Consider the following 18,535-nt stretch of genomic DNA (forward strand, 5'->3'; position numbering starts at 1 on the left):
AAATGAGTTTGCTGGAAATAAATAGCAGAAAAGAAAAAAGGGAAATAATGACTGGATAGATAAATAAATAATGAACAAGTAAATAAATAAGTCAAATGAAGATTTAAATGGGGAAGAAAATAAATAGGAAGTTAATACAAAGATAAATAAATACAGAAGCAATAAAAACACATATATCAGTTTAGGTAACATTTTATTACTTAATTATTTGGCTGTACTTGTTTTTGTTTCATTATTTTTGTTGCATTTAATGGTATGTTAATTTATTTATCTAGTTATTTATTTATTTATTTTTGATTTTGGCAGTCTCAGTCCTCCATAACTTTTACATCTTATAACATTTGCCACGAAACAAACAGCACTGTTTGTGTTCTAGCAATAAATCAAGGATTATCCAGAAGGATGATATTATTGCGCCATTATTATGCAATAAATTATTCCTCTCTTTATTTTGTGGCTGTTAAAGCAATTACATCACGGTCTCACTTACCCCTGGGTACGGCTCTGTAAACGGCATGTCGGTTGTTGATATCTGTTCAGTACCACTATTCACAACAGTCTTTGAAGGCAGCACGTTTTCGCCTCCAGGCCCAGGCACATAAAGGCCTCACACCCACGATTCGGAGGGCCGGTCACATTCCTGTTTGACCAATAGGAAGGCGGATCCAGGTTCCCTAGAGGTGCACCAAGCTGGCCAAACACAGCCTGTAGCATACCGGAAGTTAGGTGTGTTTACTTTCAATATAAAAGCCTTAATCCTGCCCTATTTGCTATCACTTCTCATTGTGCTTTGCCATAAGTTAGTTTCTTTGATTGCTCTGAAGTGATCCGAGCAGGCAGGCAGCCGGCCATCATGTTAGATATTGATATTTGGTTGAATGTAGGTTGTGATGTTGTGTGACCGAAATTCAATGTCAGGACAACATCTAACTTTGTGGAATACTGATGACAGCTGACGATGATATTGTTTTGGCTTTAAGTTGTGTTGTAACCAAAATCCAACCAAAACTTAAAGTCTGTCTGACATCTTTGTGAGGTCACCCTGACATTCAGATTTGGCTCTCTGCCAATGTCTTGCTGAATTGTCCCTACCAATAATTTACCCATCTCGAACAACCTTGCAATATCTATGCAGTAACTATGAGCTGCTGTTTTCTGTTAAAATGTTGTTTATTATGTCAAAGAGAGAAAGAGTGGGATGTATGATCTGGCAAACCTTAACTTCAAACTGCATTACACATTGTTGACCAGCTGCAGCCCAGCAGTAGCAGTAGTGAAGTTGGTGAGTCTGAAATGGTAATTATTTATAGTTTAACGGTTTCAAACGTCAGAATTGAAAATGTAAATTTCAGTGGTTAAGTGTTTGCTCATTTGTGAGGCAGTGAGGTGAGCTACAGGCTCTCAGGTGAGCTCTGATGTCACAGACACATGGACAGGTGATCTGCAGGCTCTCAGGTGAGCTCTGATGTCACAGACACATGGACAGGTGAGCTACAGGCTCTCAGGTGAGCTCTGATGTCACAGACACATGGACAGGTGAGCTGCAGGTTCTCAGGTGAGCTCTGATGTCCTAGGGAAAGATCTTGTGATAAGTTCAAGAGCTTAATGAAAAAGGATACATGAATAAGTTTTTTTGATATAATTCAAAAATGAAGTCATGAAACTCTTGAGTTGTGTTTCCCAAAGCAACAAAATGAAAAGACAGAATTTAAATATTGCAGTGTTTTGTACATTTTTTTTGTAACGTTGTCTTAAAAATCTATCACCTCAAGATTTCTATTAATTAATAAAAGAATTGAAATTGAATTGATGCGGTGCATTTCGTCTTATTCTGAAATCCTCTACCGGATGTAAAGTTGTATAAATCGTGTTTGTTCACCTCGAAAGGAAAACAGTCGGAGCATTTTTCGTCACTGTGCTACATCTGGTAGTAGTATCCTCAGCGGCCATATGTAATTTAACCTCATTCATTCATCTTCAGACGCGTTTTGCTTCTCTTTGTTCACAATAAACTCCGGGTTTTTTTTTTTTTACGGCGAGGAGCTGCGTGTTTCTCTCCGCTCAGCCGTTCTCCAGGACGTTTGTCAGTTTATGCCGTGGTGACTGTCCGTCGCAGGCTGGGTGGTGACAGCAGCATAGTACAATGATCGAGCGACCAGAGACTGCGGTTCCCAGCATCGCTGTAAGTCCGTTTTTTCTACGAAATAAGACTGACTGTGCAAGTGTTGACATCACTGTTGTTTTCAATGCGCTGCTAATTGAAAACCGTATTTAACCGTGCCCGTGTGTTGTAGTCCCTGCTGGTTTCATGTGTGGAGAGAACTGCACACCAAACTCCTTTAACAGTCTGCTAGTTTAAGAATATTTTGTTTGTCTACTAAGACATATTCTTGAATAAGATCTCACTCAGACCGTCTGGCAAACTGATATACGGTACTGATCATTTCGGCACTATTCAATGTCTTTCAGTGATTGAAATACAGCAGATACCATCATTTTAAAGATGTATCACGCCTCCCTTCTCTGTAGCCTCATTCTGATCAAATACGGTTGAGGGTGGGGGGCGAAGCTATAACACAATGTACATTTTGTTGCAATAGATTACGTGTGGCGGATACTGTGTTTATACGTAAATTACGAAGAGATAACGCTATAATGTAGTCTTTTAGATGGCAGGCTGGCTTGAGGGTTCCCTGAACGTTACACAGAACAGCATTTTTACCAGGGGTACGTGGTCTGGTCTCAATTATGGCTCATTGTAGTTGGGGGGGAAAAAACGATGGGCTGTGATACATTCTTGTTCAGCAATGTTTTCATACCGACCATGTTTGACAATGTAACTAGTGAAAGAATATATATGAACAAAAAAAGATTCAGCCCAGATGACATGTGTTCTGCTGTGTCAAAGTCCCATAAGAAATCTCGCGATTTAGATCACCAGTTAAATCAATTCGGAAAAAAAACTGGGAATTAAATGAAGTAAAACATTGCTTGACTTCACTTTTACTGCATTTGATAGATGACAACAGTGACTGGGCCTCACAGACTGGCTGGTTTTGTTTAAGGCTTTTTACATTGTCACTTACTTTTAGCACTGACAGCTTAGACTGGGTTTGTACTGTGTCTGTTTGCTACAGTCTGAGGTGATTTGCATGACATTAGGCTGCACCCAGGGGTGGATGAGCACAGTGTGCTCAGATGGAGAGATAGTGAAGACACAGTGGGCACAATGTGCTCAGCTGCTAAAAATAACAAAAGGAAGAATTACACAAGCACAATTTTCAAACAATTCATGTCCCCTTTCTGCAGCTTGAAGTGATGCGGCATTTATTACACAATTAATATTGGATATGTAACAAATGAAGGTTTAAAAACAGCTGATGGAAGCGATGACAGGGCCCCAGCTGCTGAATAGGGTGGTGGACTTGGCAATATAGATGATGTCAGTGAACCAGGCAGCTACTATCACCACTGTGTGGACGGGGGGGAGGGGTTACCATGAATGGTATGGACTGACCAGCCTTCCTTTCTCTCACTTCCCATTACTTCCCTCTTTTAAGTCCCCTGCCTGTTTTTCTCTCCATTACTCACTTTCTCGTGGAAAAAAAGAGTTATTCATTAAACATTTCATAAATAGCATAGGAATAGCATGATGGATACAAGTGTTGTATTGCTTGTTGTATGCACTGTTGTTTGCTGCAGACAGGGCCAAAAATATCCAAAATTTAATATCTCAAATATACAATATTATTGAATATCAGCCTGCCGACACAAGATCTCTGTAGATAAATGGGTTTCTTCATTCATGCCGTCATCAACATGCATACAGTATGTTGATGTATTCACACTCACACACTGTTTTACTCATGTAGCACACTATATAATCCAGAGACTCCCACCTACACACACACACACACACACACACACACACACACACACACACACACACACACACACACACACACTCACACTCACAGAGCTTTCTCCCTAAGAGCTGACAGCCTGCACTAATAATTTCTTCCACATAGCTTACCTGACCATCAGAGGTGATACCTTATGTAACACACACATATATACATGCACACACACACACACACACACACAGAAAACTTGTATGTGGGTGGATCAAACATGGAAATGGTGGAAAGTGCTTCAGGCTTGCTGGGAGAAGTTCTGCCTGCTGTCGAGCTGCTTGCATCACAGAGTATTGACGAGGCCAATAGATTGTTTCCTTCTCTATTCCCGCAGCCTGCGTGTCCATAACGTCCACTGGTGATGTTGTTGTGTAACCCACAGTTTTCTGAATGTCATACTGAACAGTGGGAAATGAGGAACATATGGTAGAATGTAGAGTTAGGCTTGTCATTGACATTTACTCAATATCAATATTGGTGAGACGGTTGGTCAGATACGATCTTCCAACTCCGGTGTGACAGAAGTCCCTCATTGATTACAATTGGGTTTTTTTCACTGTGATGCTGCCTTTGTGCAGTATCAGACTACGGTCATGTCAATAAAGCTTCTTTGAATTTGAATTTGATTCCAGCTACAGACACCCAGTCCTGACATCCTCACATAATGTTTTATTGTCCTTCAACAATGATATTTAATTGTCTAATGGTAGGAGTGTGTAGTAATGTAAGGAGTTCTCCTAAAGCAGTGTGTGTGTGTGAACCTGGAAGACACAGAATATTGGTAACTTTGGCAACCTCCAACTCGTCCAGGAGCAGTTTCACCAAGCTGTGTCAGACTGCTCTGTAGTGTTGGTCCAGTCTTCATGTTGCTCACAGATCAGCCTGATGTTTGTCAGACTGTTTCAATAAAATAAAGACTGACTCATTTTAAGATAAAAACATTAGACAGTCCCAGGCTAACTCAGGTCTAAGACCAATGTTACCATGGTAACATGGTAATCAGTGACACCTGCGCTGACCAGTAGCACCCAACAACAAGAAACAGGACAACATGGCTCATAATTGGTGGCTTGCGGACATTATTATGGAGAGAGCAGTGATTTTTTTTTTTTCCCCAAATCAGATTATTCTTTTTATTGTTACACACTTCATACACTCTTGTAACTGCTGAATTCTTCCAAAAGACAAATATTTTCTGCTGGGGTAAACAGAGCTGAGTGGTTACATGTGGCTTGATCAGGTTTTATAATGAAAAAAGTCTTAATTTACCCAGAATTCATTGTACTGCAGTCCGGCTTAAGATAGTCAAGAACCAGACTGCTTCGTGCACCAGATGAATTTAGACTCGGTCTATCAGAAGTCTGGCTATTTGTTATATCTAAGACATAATCAAAGACTGTCTTTGTGAAACCAGCACCAGATCATTTGTATGCATGTCCAGTTTCAAAAATAAGCATTGTTTTTATGTTGCTAGGAAACAGCTTCCATGCTGTTTTGTGTTTATAACTGTGAAAGATGATTCAGTGCTGATACACACACTTGCAAAAGACAGCATGGCCGAAAGTATGTAGACACCTAAACATTACAGCCCAGCTTTATGTGGCTGCTGAAGATCACATGCTGAAACCAGGGGCATCGATCAGAGATTCAACATCCTCCACTCTCCTGTTGCAGTCGTTGTGCACACTTGTTGTACATGTTGCAGCATTAATAGATGCTTTCATTGGAACAGAAGACCAAAAGTATGTAAACTGGGGCATCCACATGCTTTTGTGTACTTTCTCCCAACATCTTTGTGCACTTGACTTTATTGAATTCATGAAGCAAATAAGTCAGACTTCTTCAATAACCAAGAAAATGTATGTTCTTCTGATTCAGTGACGTTAATGTTCGTTTATAATGTGAAGCTTTCATGTGTTTTTACACGACTTTAAAAAGATTCAAGAGCAGAAGAATTGAGTTGTTAAATGAAATGACGTGTTGCAGTGTTGCAGTGCACATGAGCTTGATGTTTTCCCTAAGTATGGATTTAGACTGAAATTGGGTCAATGGCCTGTTTCCTGTGATAAATGTATGTTTATGAATCTGGTCTCCCTCAGTGAGACCGGTTTCCTTTAAAGGTGGGTCGGAAACATTCAAGAGTCCCACACAATTAACTTACAGTGGATAACTTCCCCCTTCTAGTGACTTCACATTCTTGACACACACACACACACACGTTTTTTTGGGAGAAAGTGAATGCAGGCGAGAGAAGAAGAGTTTATATTAACTGTTTAACAGATTTTTGATTTAAAAGTTTTTTCACCATGAAATGAAACCCAGATAATAGTACAGTCTGAGTCAGTGCTGTAACTACTATTTGCCTTTCTGGTGGACCATGCTTGAACATATTTGAAAATGCTGCTATTTACAGTTTTGTTCTTCCAGCCAGTGTTTTTGATCACATATAAAAGATATTCATAAAAACACTTTAGTTCGCACTTGAAATGGCAGTGACGTCTCTTTTTGAGATCTTGAGGTTTTTTGAAAACAATGATGAAAGATTGCCATGTGATAAACACTCACGAGCCTTGCTGGAACTGTTCCGTCTCCTCCCACTGTCTGATTTCCGTTTCTTCAGTCCAGTCCATCAGACTTTACATCAGGATTTACCCAGAGAAGTTGGTCCTTAACTCCATGCAGAGCAGACTCTGTTGGGTAAACCGTGCGTCTTAACTGGTGACCATCAAACTAACCTCAGCGTGTTGTCCGACCCTGAGTCAGTGATTCTTTTCATTTTCACTTAATCTGCCTATTACTTTTTTTATTCATTGAAAAATGACCTAGTCTCAAAAAAAACTTTCCACTGTCTTCAGATGTCACTTAGTTCAACCAAAAGTCCAAAACCCAAAGAAATTCAGTGTATAGATAAATACAGTATTACAAAGAAAAGCAGCAAATCCTCACTTTTAAAAAGCTGGAATCAGTGACAGTCAGATTATTTATTGATTCAGAGTTTTTTAACTTGTGGAGCAGCTATCTGATTAATAGACTTCATTCTTTCAACTTTAGACCTTTTATAATTCCAATTTATATCTCATCACAACCTTCTCTGGTTCTTTGTTCGCTCATGGAGGAGCTCAGTCTGTGTCCTTGTGCGTGATTTTGAATCAGTCTTCATTTCAGCTGTAGGTAGTTTTGTACCTCTTCTATCAGCACAGCGTGGCAGCTTTCCATCCATGCCATGCATGACCGAGCCTGAGAGGCCCGCAATCAATTGTGTTTGCGTCATGTAGCGTGCAGGACAACGCGCAGTGACTGGAGGGGAGGGGAGGGGACGGGAGGGGCAGGGGTAGTTATCTGACAGCAGGCTGGGAGATCGAGAGAGGGGCAGAGGGAGGAGATGGGGCAGGGAGAGGAAGTGATGAAGAGATACCACAGTGGTAAAGAGAGCGAGCAGCTGGAGTAAAGCCTGGCTGTGGTCTGGACTGAGATTCACCACGACCGGTCCTACATGAGGGACATGATGGATATGATTCAACACGTAGGGAGATTTGATCTGTTTGTTTGTGTCACCTCGTCTTCATCCACTCAGCTTTAAGTGTCTGAATTTGTGCTTTGAGGAATAGATTCGCTTCATTCATTGGCTTCCATAACTGTTCTGTTTTAGTTAACTTGTTTAAATGGACTTTGGCAGTGTTGACTCCACTTCCTATTCCCATGCTCCTCGGGGGAAGCCTGTTATTTCTTTCTGTGAGTCGGCCCTCACCTCTCTTCCCTCTCAAAACAGCCCTATTCCCCTCTTGTATTTATCCCAGCTGTACTTCACTTCAAAGGGGCTTTGTCGCTGCAGGACACAGAAATGCTAATTGCAGGTTCACAGAAAACAAGATTTTTGTCACTTTTTCTGCACATTATGTGTTTTCTGTGTGTACTGACATTTTTTCTGCTGTGTATTTGTTTACACACACATCATCATCTCATGCTGTTACAGGCTGATATTCTGAGTTAAAAGATTTCATCTTTTTAGAGCTTGTATTCATGCTTTGTGACTTCTGCATTAACAGAGTTTGTGTGCGTGGGTGTGTGTGTGTGTGTTTCCCTCCAGCAGCGGAACCTGGAGGGCTATGTGGGCTTCGCCAATCTTCCCAACCAGGTGTATCGGAAGTCGGTCAAAAGAGGTTTTGAGTTCACATTAATGGTTGTAGGTAAGTTGGAAAATCTACATCTGTGTGTGTGTGTGTGTGTGTGTGTGTGTGTGTGTGTGTGTGTGTGTGTGTGTGTGTGTGTGTGTGTGTGTGTGTGTGTGTGTGTGTGTGTGTGTGTGTGCGCTTCTAAGCCACTCCTATGTATGCACACCTGTCTATCTGCGTCCGCTCGTCAATGTGTGTTTTCATTCTCATGTGTGTGTGTGAGGGTCACCAGCGCAGGTTGAAAGGCGGTGAAAGCATGTGTGGCATCCAGTGCACTCAACTGCTCCGGATGATGAGCTGACAGTTTAAAAAGCAGTTTCTGCAGAGCCGTGTCGCCCTCTGTGGCTTTTACAATATCTACAGAGTTGCTCAGTGACTGAGAATGTGTGCATGTGAAAATATTTCTTGTGAGAGCTGGATTCCCGCAGTTTCCCAGGGGAGTTTTCTCTCTGTATCCCCAGGATGCACAATGACCTCTGTGTGTTTTGGATGATTTGATTTGGAAAGTGAGCTGTAGGACGTTGCGTCAAGTATGAATGAACTCGGATGCAAAATGTGGCTAACAGCATTACAGAGGGAGGGAAGTGGACAGAGGAGTGGAGGAAGCTTTGGTTTGGCTGTCTGCATGGACACACACACACACACACACACACACACACACACACACACACACACACACACACAACACACACACACAAACTAGTTTAGACATTAGATCAGTGTTGTAATGACATATTGCACCATTCTCTGGGGCCTGTAATGAGTAGATATGTCTTGGGATCTATTCAGCCGTCACACATTTGTGTGGCTTCTTTACACTTCCTGTGCACACTAAGTGTAGGCTGGGTGTGCACTGGTCACTTGTACTAGATACAAAAACTTAAATGTTAGATTGAGACTTTAACGTTCCGTTTGATTGTGACGTGTCCGTATTGCACTTCTGTGATTCAGGATTTCCCCATACATAGACTTTACTTTGGCGGGCCACCCAGGTATATGAAGACAGGAGGACAGCTGAGGGAAAGGCAGAAGCAACATCGGGGAGTTAAAAGTTCACTATGCATTGTTTGCTTTTCCTGCTCCTTGCAAAGACAGTCAGGCCTTAAAGGATAGGTTCACAATTTTTATGGTGCCCATATATGAACATTGCAACAGGCTTGTTGTAATTACACCTCATGTTCCTACTGGCCATTAAGAGATCCATTCCCAAATCAGTTTCAGTGTTAGTGATGGGGGAAAAAAATTCATAGTCTTTTTGTAAAAATGCGTTTCCAAAGTTTAGCTGGAGTTAAAGACCCTCCGATGAAAATCCAGTGTTTAACCTCGTTAACATCCATATGATGTTTTTATATAGCACAAGACATATGATGAGTGAAACAATCATCAACACCATGACTGAGTGTTTCCGCCTTGAACTGCAGTGAACCAATGACAGTCTCATAAAAACAGATTCAGGGTTTTATACGTCACAAACCTAAGGAACCAATCCTGTCAACTTGTGGGGCGGGGCTAAATAAACTCTTGTCAGTACAGAGAGCTTCATACCCAGTTTCTATGTGTGAAAACCCTGTTCAACTAAATATGAATCAGGATTTTTACAGAGTTTAAAACATGTGTAGAGGAACTTTAAATCTCATTTTCTTCCAGTGCATGGACATGAAGTAAAGGGCATTCCACAGGGTTCCATCATAGGTCCGGGATTGTTTACTATAATTTTTAAAAACATTGGTAGGAACTATTAACGTTCCTCTCCAGACATCGCTCCAGGCATCACTTCTGCAGTCTGATTTAGACAAACCATCTTATCTTCCAGAGTCACACAAGTAAAAGTTACAGTCTTTTATTTTTTTATCTACTTTTTTTTCTCTTTGTCTTAAACTCAGTTCCAGCTATCATTCAAACTGTTATGAAAGATCATAAATCTAACTGTGGATCTTGTGATGACCCCGATCACTTCAATGAAAGGAGACATTAACACAGAGAGGCGTCCAGCCTTTATTATCTCAGCCTGAGGCTTTAGCTTCCTGTTTAGTAAACAGCCACTGTAGAGGAGTAGCAGGAGGGAGACAAAGACCAGCAGAGTGATGGAACTAGAGAAAAACCACAATTAACTAGATCCTGTTTCAAGCCTTCTCACACACAGGCCCCTCTGTCTGTCTCCACAGCACTTGGCTCTCATCCCCACAAACCCCAGCTGTTCCGAATTTCACACATAACGAGTGTGAGGAGCATACCAGTGTGTTCACGACTCAACACAGTGTACGCTTCTAGATGTGGATCAGAGGAAAGGCTCCCAGCTGGAGGTTGTTCATCTCACCTCTGGATGTTTTCTGAAAAGTTCCACTTTTAATAAAAAACAGTTTTCATTTTCTGAATGAAAACTGAGGAAAAATATTTGTTGAAAACGTTTCAGTGTTTCCTGTGGATGGAGAGCTTTGTTGTTTTAGATGGCTCATCTCAAGTAGTGATACCCGAGTGATCAGCTGCTGATCAATATCGGCCGATTTTCTCGGCAGAGAGAAGTGATGTGTAGTTTAGTCCCGCCTCCCATCTTGTTGTTGTGCCGGTGCACGGCAGATATAATGTACGCCACCTGCAGTGCGTGCCAAAAGTAATCGGCCGTGGATCGGCAGATCCCACTCATAGATGGTCGTGTTTTCAGCATCCCTAATCTCGAGTATTTGTTTCATTCATTCTGATCCACTTTGGTTTGTCGCCATTTTATCCTGTCTGGCTGTTGTTGCGCATGATGTGCCTGCAAATGTTTCACAATATAAGACCTGTAAAGAAATGAAGGGTTTCTGTGCACTGAAACACTTGGGGCTTTTTCTTTTGTGAAATGGCGACATGGTGTGGAAACTAGGGACGATGATATCAGCGATCGACGATCATCAGATGAGATTGCCGATTGCTCATGTCTTTGCAAATGTCAAGGCGATGTTTGACTTGTTTTCCCATTAATCTAATAGCTTATTATTTGCAATATTACTACATGCAGACACACACACACACACACACACACACACAATCTCTCGCTCTCTGATCAGCTGATTGTAATGAAGCTGCTTGTAGTGTGTAGGAGCTGCTCTGTGATTTAAGAGCGGAGGAGATGGACAGACAGACAGAACATGTCATTTACTTCAGTTTCTGATCCTGCTGCTTTGTGATGACGAATTTGTTTTAATACAGCCATAAAATGTATTTGTCATCTTACTGTCATCACTCAGGTTATCCATGAAAGAGAGAGAGGGAGAGAGGGGGATGGGGGTGAGCAAAACGGGACACGCTTGCTTTTTTGGTCACTCCTCTTTCTCTCTCACTCACAGTGTAATGTAACGTACCAGAAAACACCAGAAAGTGAATCGGCCATATTCATACATGTGTTTTTACCACGCTGGGATGTGAGGAATTACTCCAAGGCAAGCTAGCTGGACGGAAACCTGCTCGCATTATTCATTAGCTTAGCTTAGCTTTACTAATTTCTTTCTTTTTTCTCTACACTGGGCCCATTACTCCTTCCTGGTATTTTCTTTTTTTAAAAACTCACTGAAGGCGGAAAAGAAGAGGAGCTAGCATGCTTGCTATATGTCAGTTCCGGAAGCTCTGTCACTAACACAGCTTATCCTAAAGATGTTTTTGTACCATTGAATCCTGTCCACAAACCATTGTTCTCTTTCTGGAACCGTTTATACCCCATCAGAGATGGTGAAATAAACACAGACGGTACCACAGCGCTAATAAACTTTGATAGCTTCCTCCATTTTGGACTCTCTTCCTTCAACACTGTGAAGACCTCTTGCTAAAAACAATGTGCAGGTTTACTTTGCCATGCGTTTGAATTAGCCATTTGAAATACTAATGCAACTTGGCCTCAATGTCAAAATGTATAAATAGCAGAGACTAATAAAATGTATGATTTCATCAGGTATGTGTGTTTCCACACTGGAGAGAAAAAAATAGGAGAAAATGACCAACTGAAACCTGAGCATAGTCCAAACTGTCCCTGACACAGCAGCTGGTGTGTTTCCAGCCGGAAGGAGAATCTTCAGAGATTCTTAAGTTTAAAGTTTGTTTGTGCAGTTTTAGCAAATGTATAGACATAACATCCTGTCAATTGCGTCTATTCGAAATCATCTGAAGACTGTATACAGTGTGAACGGTGACATGTTAAGTCAGCCACAACCAAAAACAAAGACTTACACAGTTCATAAAAATTACCCCATCACAAAACAATTTTGTAGAGAAGTGAGAAAAAAGGAAATGCCAGAGTTAGTAAGAGAGTGATCCGACCTGAAGCAGCCAGCTGGATCTACCGTGTACAGCGGACTGAAGGCTGACTTCAGCACTGCTTTACTTGGAAGTGCTGTGAAGTGTGATAGCTTGGCTCAACTCAGAGGCCCAGTGTTCTTCCATTGTAGTTCTGGAACAGACAGATGGTGGAATATGAGAGGACTGGGCTGATGCCTGCAGGTAACTCCTTCAAATTCCAACAGCGCAGCGAGAGGAAGTCATCTCTGTGGCAACATCATTCGAATGTGAGAATATACCAAGAACCTCATACAATCCATATAACAAAAGCCCCCCCCACCCCCGCTACCACTATTATTTATATGCAGTAGTTAAATGTAGGTTTCAGCTGCTGTCATAGTGTGAAGTGACTACTTTTAGACCTGTTGCAGGAACCACCACTCTTTTTGTCAAGGCCTCGATGTGAGCGAGCAGTTGGCTGGTAGACGTTGTTGAGCAAGTGTTGTCGTCTCACCTGGAAGAGTCGTTGCAGACAATTGTAGTGAAATGCGTCGGGGTAGATGTACTGCAACAGCACCCTAGTCTTAAACATGCAGTCTGTAACTTCTCTCAATCAAAACAATAACTATAGACGATGTTGGGTGACGTCACTGAATAGTGTGGGATCAGAAACTGGGGTAAATATGAGCTCTGATATGTGTCATGGCGAGACATTTCAGATGAACAGATTGTAATGGTGGCCAGCTGTACTTTTGTTTTTGACTGCAGCATCAGTGTTAGCTGGTTCACTCCTTCACGCCTGCAAAGATTCGATGATGGGCGAGTTCATGTCGATTACATCATCAAGGTGTCTGCAGTTTTTGGAGCCAGCCGCGGCAGAGCTGGAGTCGCTTTATAGAAACTTTACTTTTTTTTGTTTAGTTGTAGATATTTAAAATTTTATGCGTCTGATTTCGCACAAAGGCAGTTTATTCTGTAAACAGAATAAATGGTGTGGAGTCAGTGGTGCTCTTATCAGTCAAACAGGGTTCAGCTGAACTTACAGATAGATCTCATTGGCTGCAGTCTGTGACGGCTGCCGTCGAATATGAATATTACTGATTTAATTATAAGTATCATGAGGATACATAAAGGCTTTGCTTCAAGTGGGAGGGGACGATTGTCAAATGATGACGGGACGTTACCCGTCTTTTCATGGTATTGAAGGTATCGAATTTACCCACACGTGACGAGATTGATAGTCACCCTCTTAGGAAGCAACATAAGATTGACATCCTGTTCAGGGAGGCAGTTGAATGGGTGCTCGTCACGCCCGCTCGCACGTCAGCTTCTTCATTGCGCACAAGCAGGATGTCATTAACTGTCTGAGCAACTTATCTCATAGTGCAAAAGTTCCTTACTCACCTCAAAAGTGACAGTAATCTACCAAAAACACGTAAAAGAACATGAACACTAATCACTGCATCACTGGCAACATGTGAGTGACTCGGAACACGTTTAAGCACAGTTTCTCCGGCACATGCTCTGCCTCCGCCCAAGCGAGGACGAGGAACGTCCACTACTGGTCTGCAGTGTGGCCGCAATAACAAATGGAAGATGGCGGCAAGTTCAGGCACATAGCAAGAGTCGCGTACGGAAATATTTTGCTTCCAAGGAGGATGATGAGGGGTTGATTATAGACCCGCAAAAGCCCGTTTGTAAACGGCGCCTTCGCACTTTCCAAACCACAGTTGAAATGCTGTGCAATAAAAAGTTTACTGCTTATATTTTAGCAAAGTATTGTTTACTTTAAATAGTTGAAGGCTACATGCCATTGTTCTTTTCTGCTATGTCCATAGTTGTTTCATTTTATTGTATCTATTATTTCCAGATTTCTTTGTCTCAGGGAACTATAGCTGAAAAGCTGTGCAATAAAAAGTGGATTGTTTATATTTTAGCACAGTACTGTTTATTTTAACTTCTTGAAGGCTACATGCTCCTGTTCTTTTTTTTATTTTGTTTTTTTTTTTGTTTTTTTTTTTGTTTTTTTTTATTGGTATTTTTCAATAAAGGAGTGAAATTGAGAGTACATGGAATTTATTAGGTTTTTTTTGTTTTTTTACCGTGGTATTGAAATAGGTATTGAGAATCATGGAATTTCACTGGTAACAGTGTCCAATACTAAATGTCTGGTATCGTGACATCCCTAGTCCTGACAGTTAAAATGTCTGACAGAGCAATGAAAACTATTTTGTCTTGTATTTGTTTCCTCTTCCTTTTTGAATTTTGCCTCTCAATCCATGTTTTGAATGTTTTTTTGAGTTTGTAGAGTAACATGGAGGTTAAACCATAAACGCAGACATGATGGTGACAGATCGCCTGTGTGGCGTTTCAGTTTTTCTACTTGGTCATACAGAAGGACGTAGCTGAAACAGGACAGGCTGGTCTGATAAAATTTTATTGAGCAGGATCCGCTCTTGCAGGATGCGAGTGTCTCTGTGACTTCCTGTACAGGCTGTGAAAACTGTCCGTCTCCACTGCAGCTTTTTTCCACTGCCCGCTGCCACCGCTGCTGCCGCCACCGCTGCCACCGCTGCCTGCTCTCATTTGCTTTCCAGGTGACACGCTGTTCATCTGAGCCAAATTATGACCAAACTCTCTATACCCTAAAAAACAGAATATTTCATATCCATCTTCTGTGCTGTGTGTATCCTGAAAGCTAGAACTATAGGTCTAAATATGTGGAATGGAATATTCAAAAGAAGTCTGGTTGCAGAACATGAAAGCATTTTGGGAAATACTTGTTGCCATTGCTGTTACCCAGTGTTAAAAGTTCTTCCAAAATCCCAGAACCTCATGTTTACAAGTTGATTTAGTCATTTGACCTGCTGCACTACAGTTAATAAAGAGCATCTTGCATTCAATAATGTTCTGTCTGTATCTGACGTTACTTGTTCTTGGCAGAAACCGATTCATGAACAAAGTTCATCTACAACTCGCTGAGAATTAGACAAGAAACGGAATCAAAAACAGCTGGAAGAAATGATGAAAACACACAGATAGCACACAGACATTTATAAAAAGGTAAGATAATTATTAATGATGAATGTCTGCAGTCCACCATCTAAATCTCCCTCTTGATGCTCAAGCTCCATTATCCCATGTCACAGCATTTCCTCTTCAGCTAAATCCAGACACTGGAGTCTGTTCAGTCTGTATCACTGCAGAGCAGAGCGACATAGAAACCGTACACTTAGCTGCATTTTATTAGGAACACCTGTACACCTGCTTATTCGTGAGATCATCCAATCAAATAGCAGCAGTGCGGTGTATGAAACCAAGCAGAAGCAGGTCAGGAGATTCAGTTAATGTCAACACGTCCATCAGCCTGTGACCATCGAGCTCTTGGTCACCTCTCTTACTAAGGCTCTTCTCTCCTGATTGCTCAGTTTTACCTGGGGCCAGATACATAAATGATGCATACACACAGAAACCATGCATGCACCATTTCCCGCACATAAGCCTGTCTTTATAAACACAGAGTGTGTCGCCTCACACATTCCTTTGACCATGTGAACACACAGTTTTCCAAAGTGATCCAGGTCACAGTGAAAATACAAAATAAGACGAGAAACGTGATTTAACATAAAATAAAATAAACAACTGCACGGAGCTTCGTTCATTATCATCATTATAAGTTTACACAGCAAGAACAATTTTACATTTCACAAACAGAAATTGTGTTTGAGCGTCAGTGTTTCCTTCAGCATCGTTTAATATCCTGATTATTTATTGTGAGTCATTCTGTAACTGTTTCACACTATTTGAATATTGACTCATCACAGTGTTGGAGCCTGTGGAGCCTCATTAAGACTCTAGTCCCAATACATGAAGTCCAGAGTGAAACAGGACTTTACATTAGAGTGACTGTACCACAGTAAACTGATGCTGAAACTTCTTCCATATTATTAGTGAAGGAGACCACTGTTCTTGGGAACCTTCAATGCAGCAGAAATGTTTTATATTTGTAAACTTCTGTTTTCACGTCATCTTTGGGCATTGAGTGTAGATTGATGAGGGAAAAATGAATTTGAAAGATTTTAGCATAAAACTGTAACATAACAAAAAGTGCAGGGAGTCTGAGGACTCTCTGAATGCGCTGTAGGTGCTCGTCATGCCCATGTGGAGCTCTGGGCTCACCAAGAAGGAGTTCTGCTTGTTCTGCTGTCAGTCGGTCACTCCCTGAGAAAGAGCGGCACCAGAAACTGCTCTTCTGGTATTTTTCTTCTTTGTAAACCCCTGTCTTTTCTTCCTCCCCTCTGTCCAACAAGTCTTTTCCCTCTCTGTCCGCCTCTCTCTGAGGGGGAAAAAGCTGCTTCCTGTCCCCTTTTGTCCAGCTGGCAGATTGAATAGAAAACTCCTGGAAAGATTAGCCAGATCCAGCGCCAGTGCAGAGGCCTGAACAGAGCTGAGAGTCAGATCCGAGCTGAAGAGCTGGGAGGAGAGGGGAAGCAACGCCTGCTTCACGCTGCTTCTGATGTGTTACAAGGCCAATACTTAACAAGCTTGCTGTCTCTGCGTTCCTAAAGCAAGTCAGGAGAAGAGCGCATCAGAAGCTTTTAATGAGTGTGAGCAGAGCAGAGCTGTGAGTTGTATGTGGGACGCTGCATTAGAACTCATCTGATACAAGGTCTTTCAAAGTTTCACTGCTGATTCAGGCACCAATCAGAGTTTCTCAGGCTGGCTTAACAAAGACTACGACTACAATTGTTGCGTGGTCGCTGTCAAGTGTTGAAATGTCAGTGACCCAAAACTGGCACTGAATGTCAGATCAGATTCATAATTCACTGGCTGCACAGCATGTGCGACGCGGATGTGGAACATCTTGGTTTTTATTTCGGCGCCCCCGGGTTGGAGCGGACTTGCGGCTGCGTCATATGATCTAGAGATTCGGACTCTTGCCTGTTTTTTCAGGCTTGATGCGTCTCTCAGCAGAAAAAGCCAGAGAGAAGACCTGTCGATGTCATAGTGACATCGTACCAGTAACATCACATAAAACTGACACCTTCCACTATAGCTTCAATGTCTAGGATCAATCTGAAAGTAATACAGACAGGAAAAAAAATACAAGTATATTTTTTAATCATTTAAGCATCTGCATGTGGAGACAGTGACATTTCACTGGTGTTTTCTTTCAAAAATAAATCAGAAATTAATTAATAATGAAGAGAAATCCAACATCTCAGTAATCTGTAATAGTAGGGCAGATAGGCAAACCAAATGTGCTTTTTATGACTAAAGCACGAAAGTTTCAGCATATGATATAAATATATATACATAACCCAAGGTTTTAATTCAGACATGGACGCAATTTATATCCGACCTCCGTTGACCTTGAAAGGTCATTGACTTCAGCATTGTATTTTCCAAGTCTGTCATATTTGGGTATGACAAGACAAGAGCTCAGAGAATTCATCAATAAAAGCATTTGGCTTAAGACATTTGTATAAAAGTGCACAGGGCAGAGGGGGGTGGGCCAGTTATTAAACAACTTGCAACCAAAAGACATTATATGGCAAGCTAGCACATTAGCGAACGTGCTACTCAGAAGCTAGCATGCTAGTTTGCTCTGGACATTACTCATTACTCCCGGTGGTTCTCAGTACACGATCATGACATGACGGTCCTCTCTGATAAACACCCAGCAGTCCTGAAAGAATAAAAAAGAGTCTGTTGAGCATAAAACAAGCAGCAAGTTCTCAGCCATGGCGACCGACCACAACCACCCTCAGCTGCCATGCCCTTCTGCTCGCGGCTGAGCGATGGAAGCAACGAGATGGCAGCCGCTGTGAACCACCTTTCTGAGCAGCCCCGTGCAATCTGTGTGTAATGAGACCATAAGGACAAAGCATGATTGATGTATACCATTTTATGCCTGTGAAAAGTGGCCAAAAAAAAATTTGAAATTTGGTTACCACAGGTCAAATCTGAAATGCTTCCAAATCTGAAAATAAACTTCATGCATTATAGAAACACTGGAGAAGGTTTCATCCTTTAGTCATAAAATGCACCTTTCATATACAAGCTCATCTGCTGCACTATAAACTCTATGTAAAGAGATGAGCTGCAGTCGACGTGAACACACACACGTTCTTCTCTGCAGCAGCTGAGCGATAGCAGCCATTACGCACACACAACTCAGGCAGTGTTCCCAGTGAAAGA

At 41.6% G+C, this 18,535-nt stretch overlaps 1 protein-coding gene across 4 annotated transcripts in view; it reads left to right on the top strand.

The window, feature by feature from the left end:
• The first annotated feature begins 1,885 nt into the window (after positions 1-1,885).
• LOC130175889 (septin-7-like) overlaps positions 1,886-18,535 on the top strand; it is a 56,699-nt gene continuing 40,049 nt past the window's right edge. Inside the window, exons 1-2 of one of the 4 annotated variants that reach the window (XM_056386520.1) lie at positions 1,886-2,182; positions 8,002-8,101. In XM_056386520.1, coding sequence (XP_056242495.1) covers positions 2,144-2,182; positions 8,002-8,101 — 139 coding nt within the window. In that variant the 5' untranslated portion in view covers positions 1,886-2,143. Of the gene's footprint in view, positions 2,183-7,292; positions 7,438-8,001; positions 8,102-18,535 lie in introns of those variants that run through there. The other 3 variants (XM_056386521.1, XM_056386522.1, XM_056386523.1) reach the window with 3 other exon arrangements.

Source organism: Seriola aureovittata, chromosome 10 (genome assembly GCF_021018895.1).
Source record: "Seriola aureovittata isolate HTS-2021-v1 ecotype China chromosome 10, ASM2101889v1, whole genome shotgun sequence".
In the NCBI taxonomy this organism is placed as follows: domain Eukaryota; kingdom Metazoa; phylum Chordata; class Actinopteri; order Carangiformes; family Carangidae; genus Seriola; species Seriola aureovittata.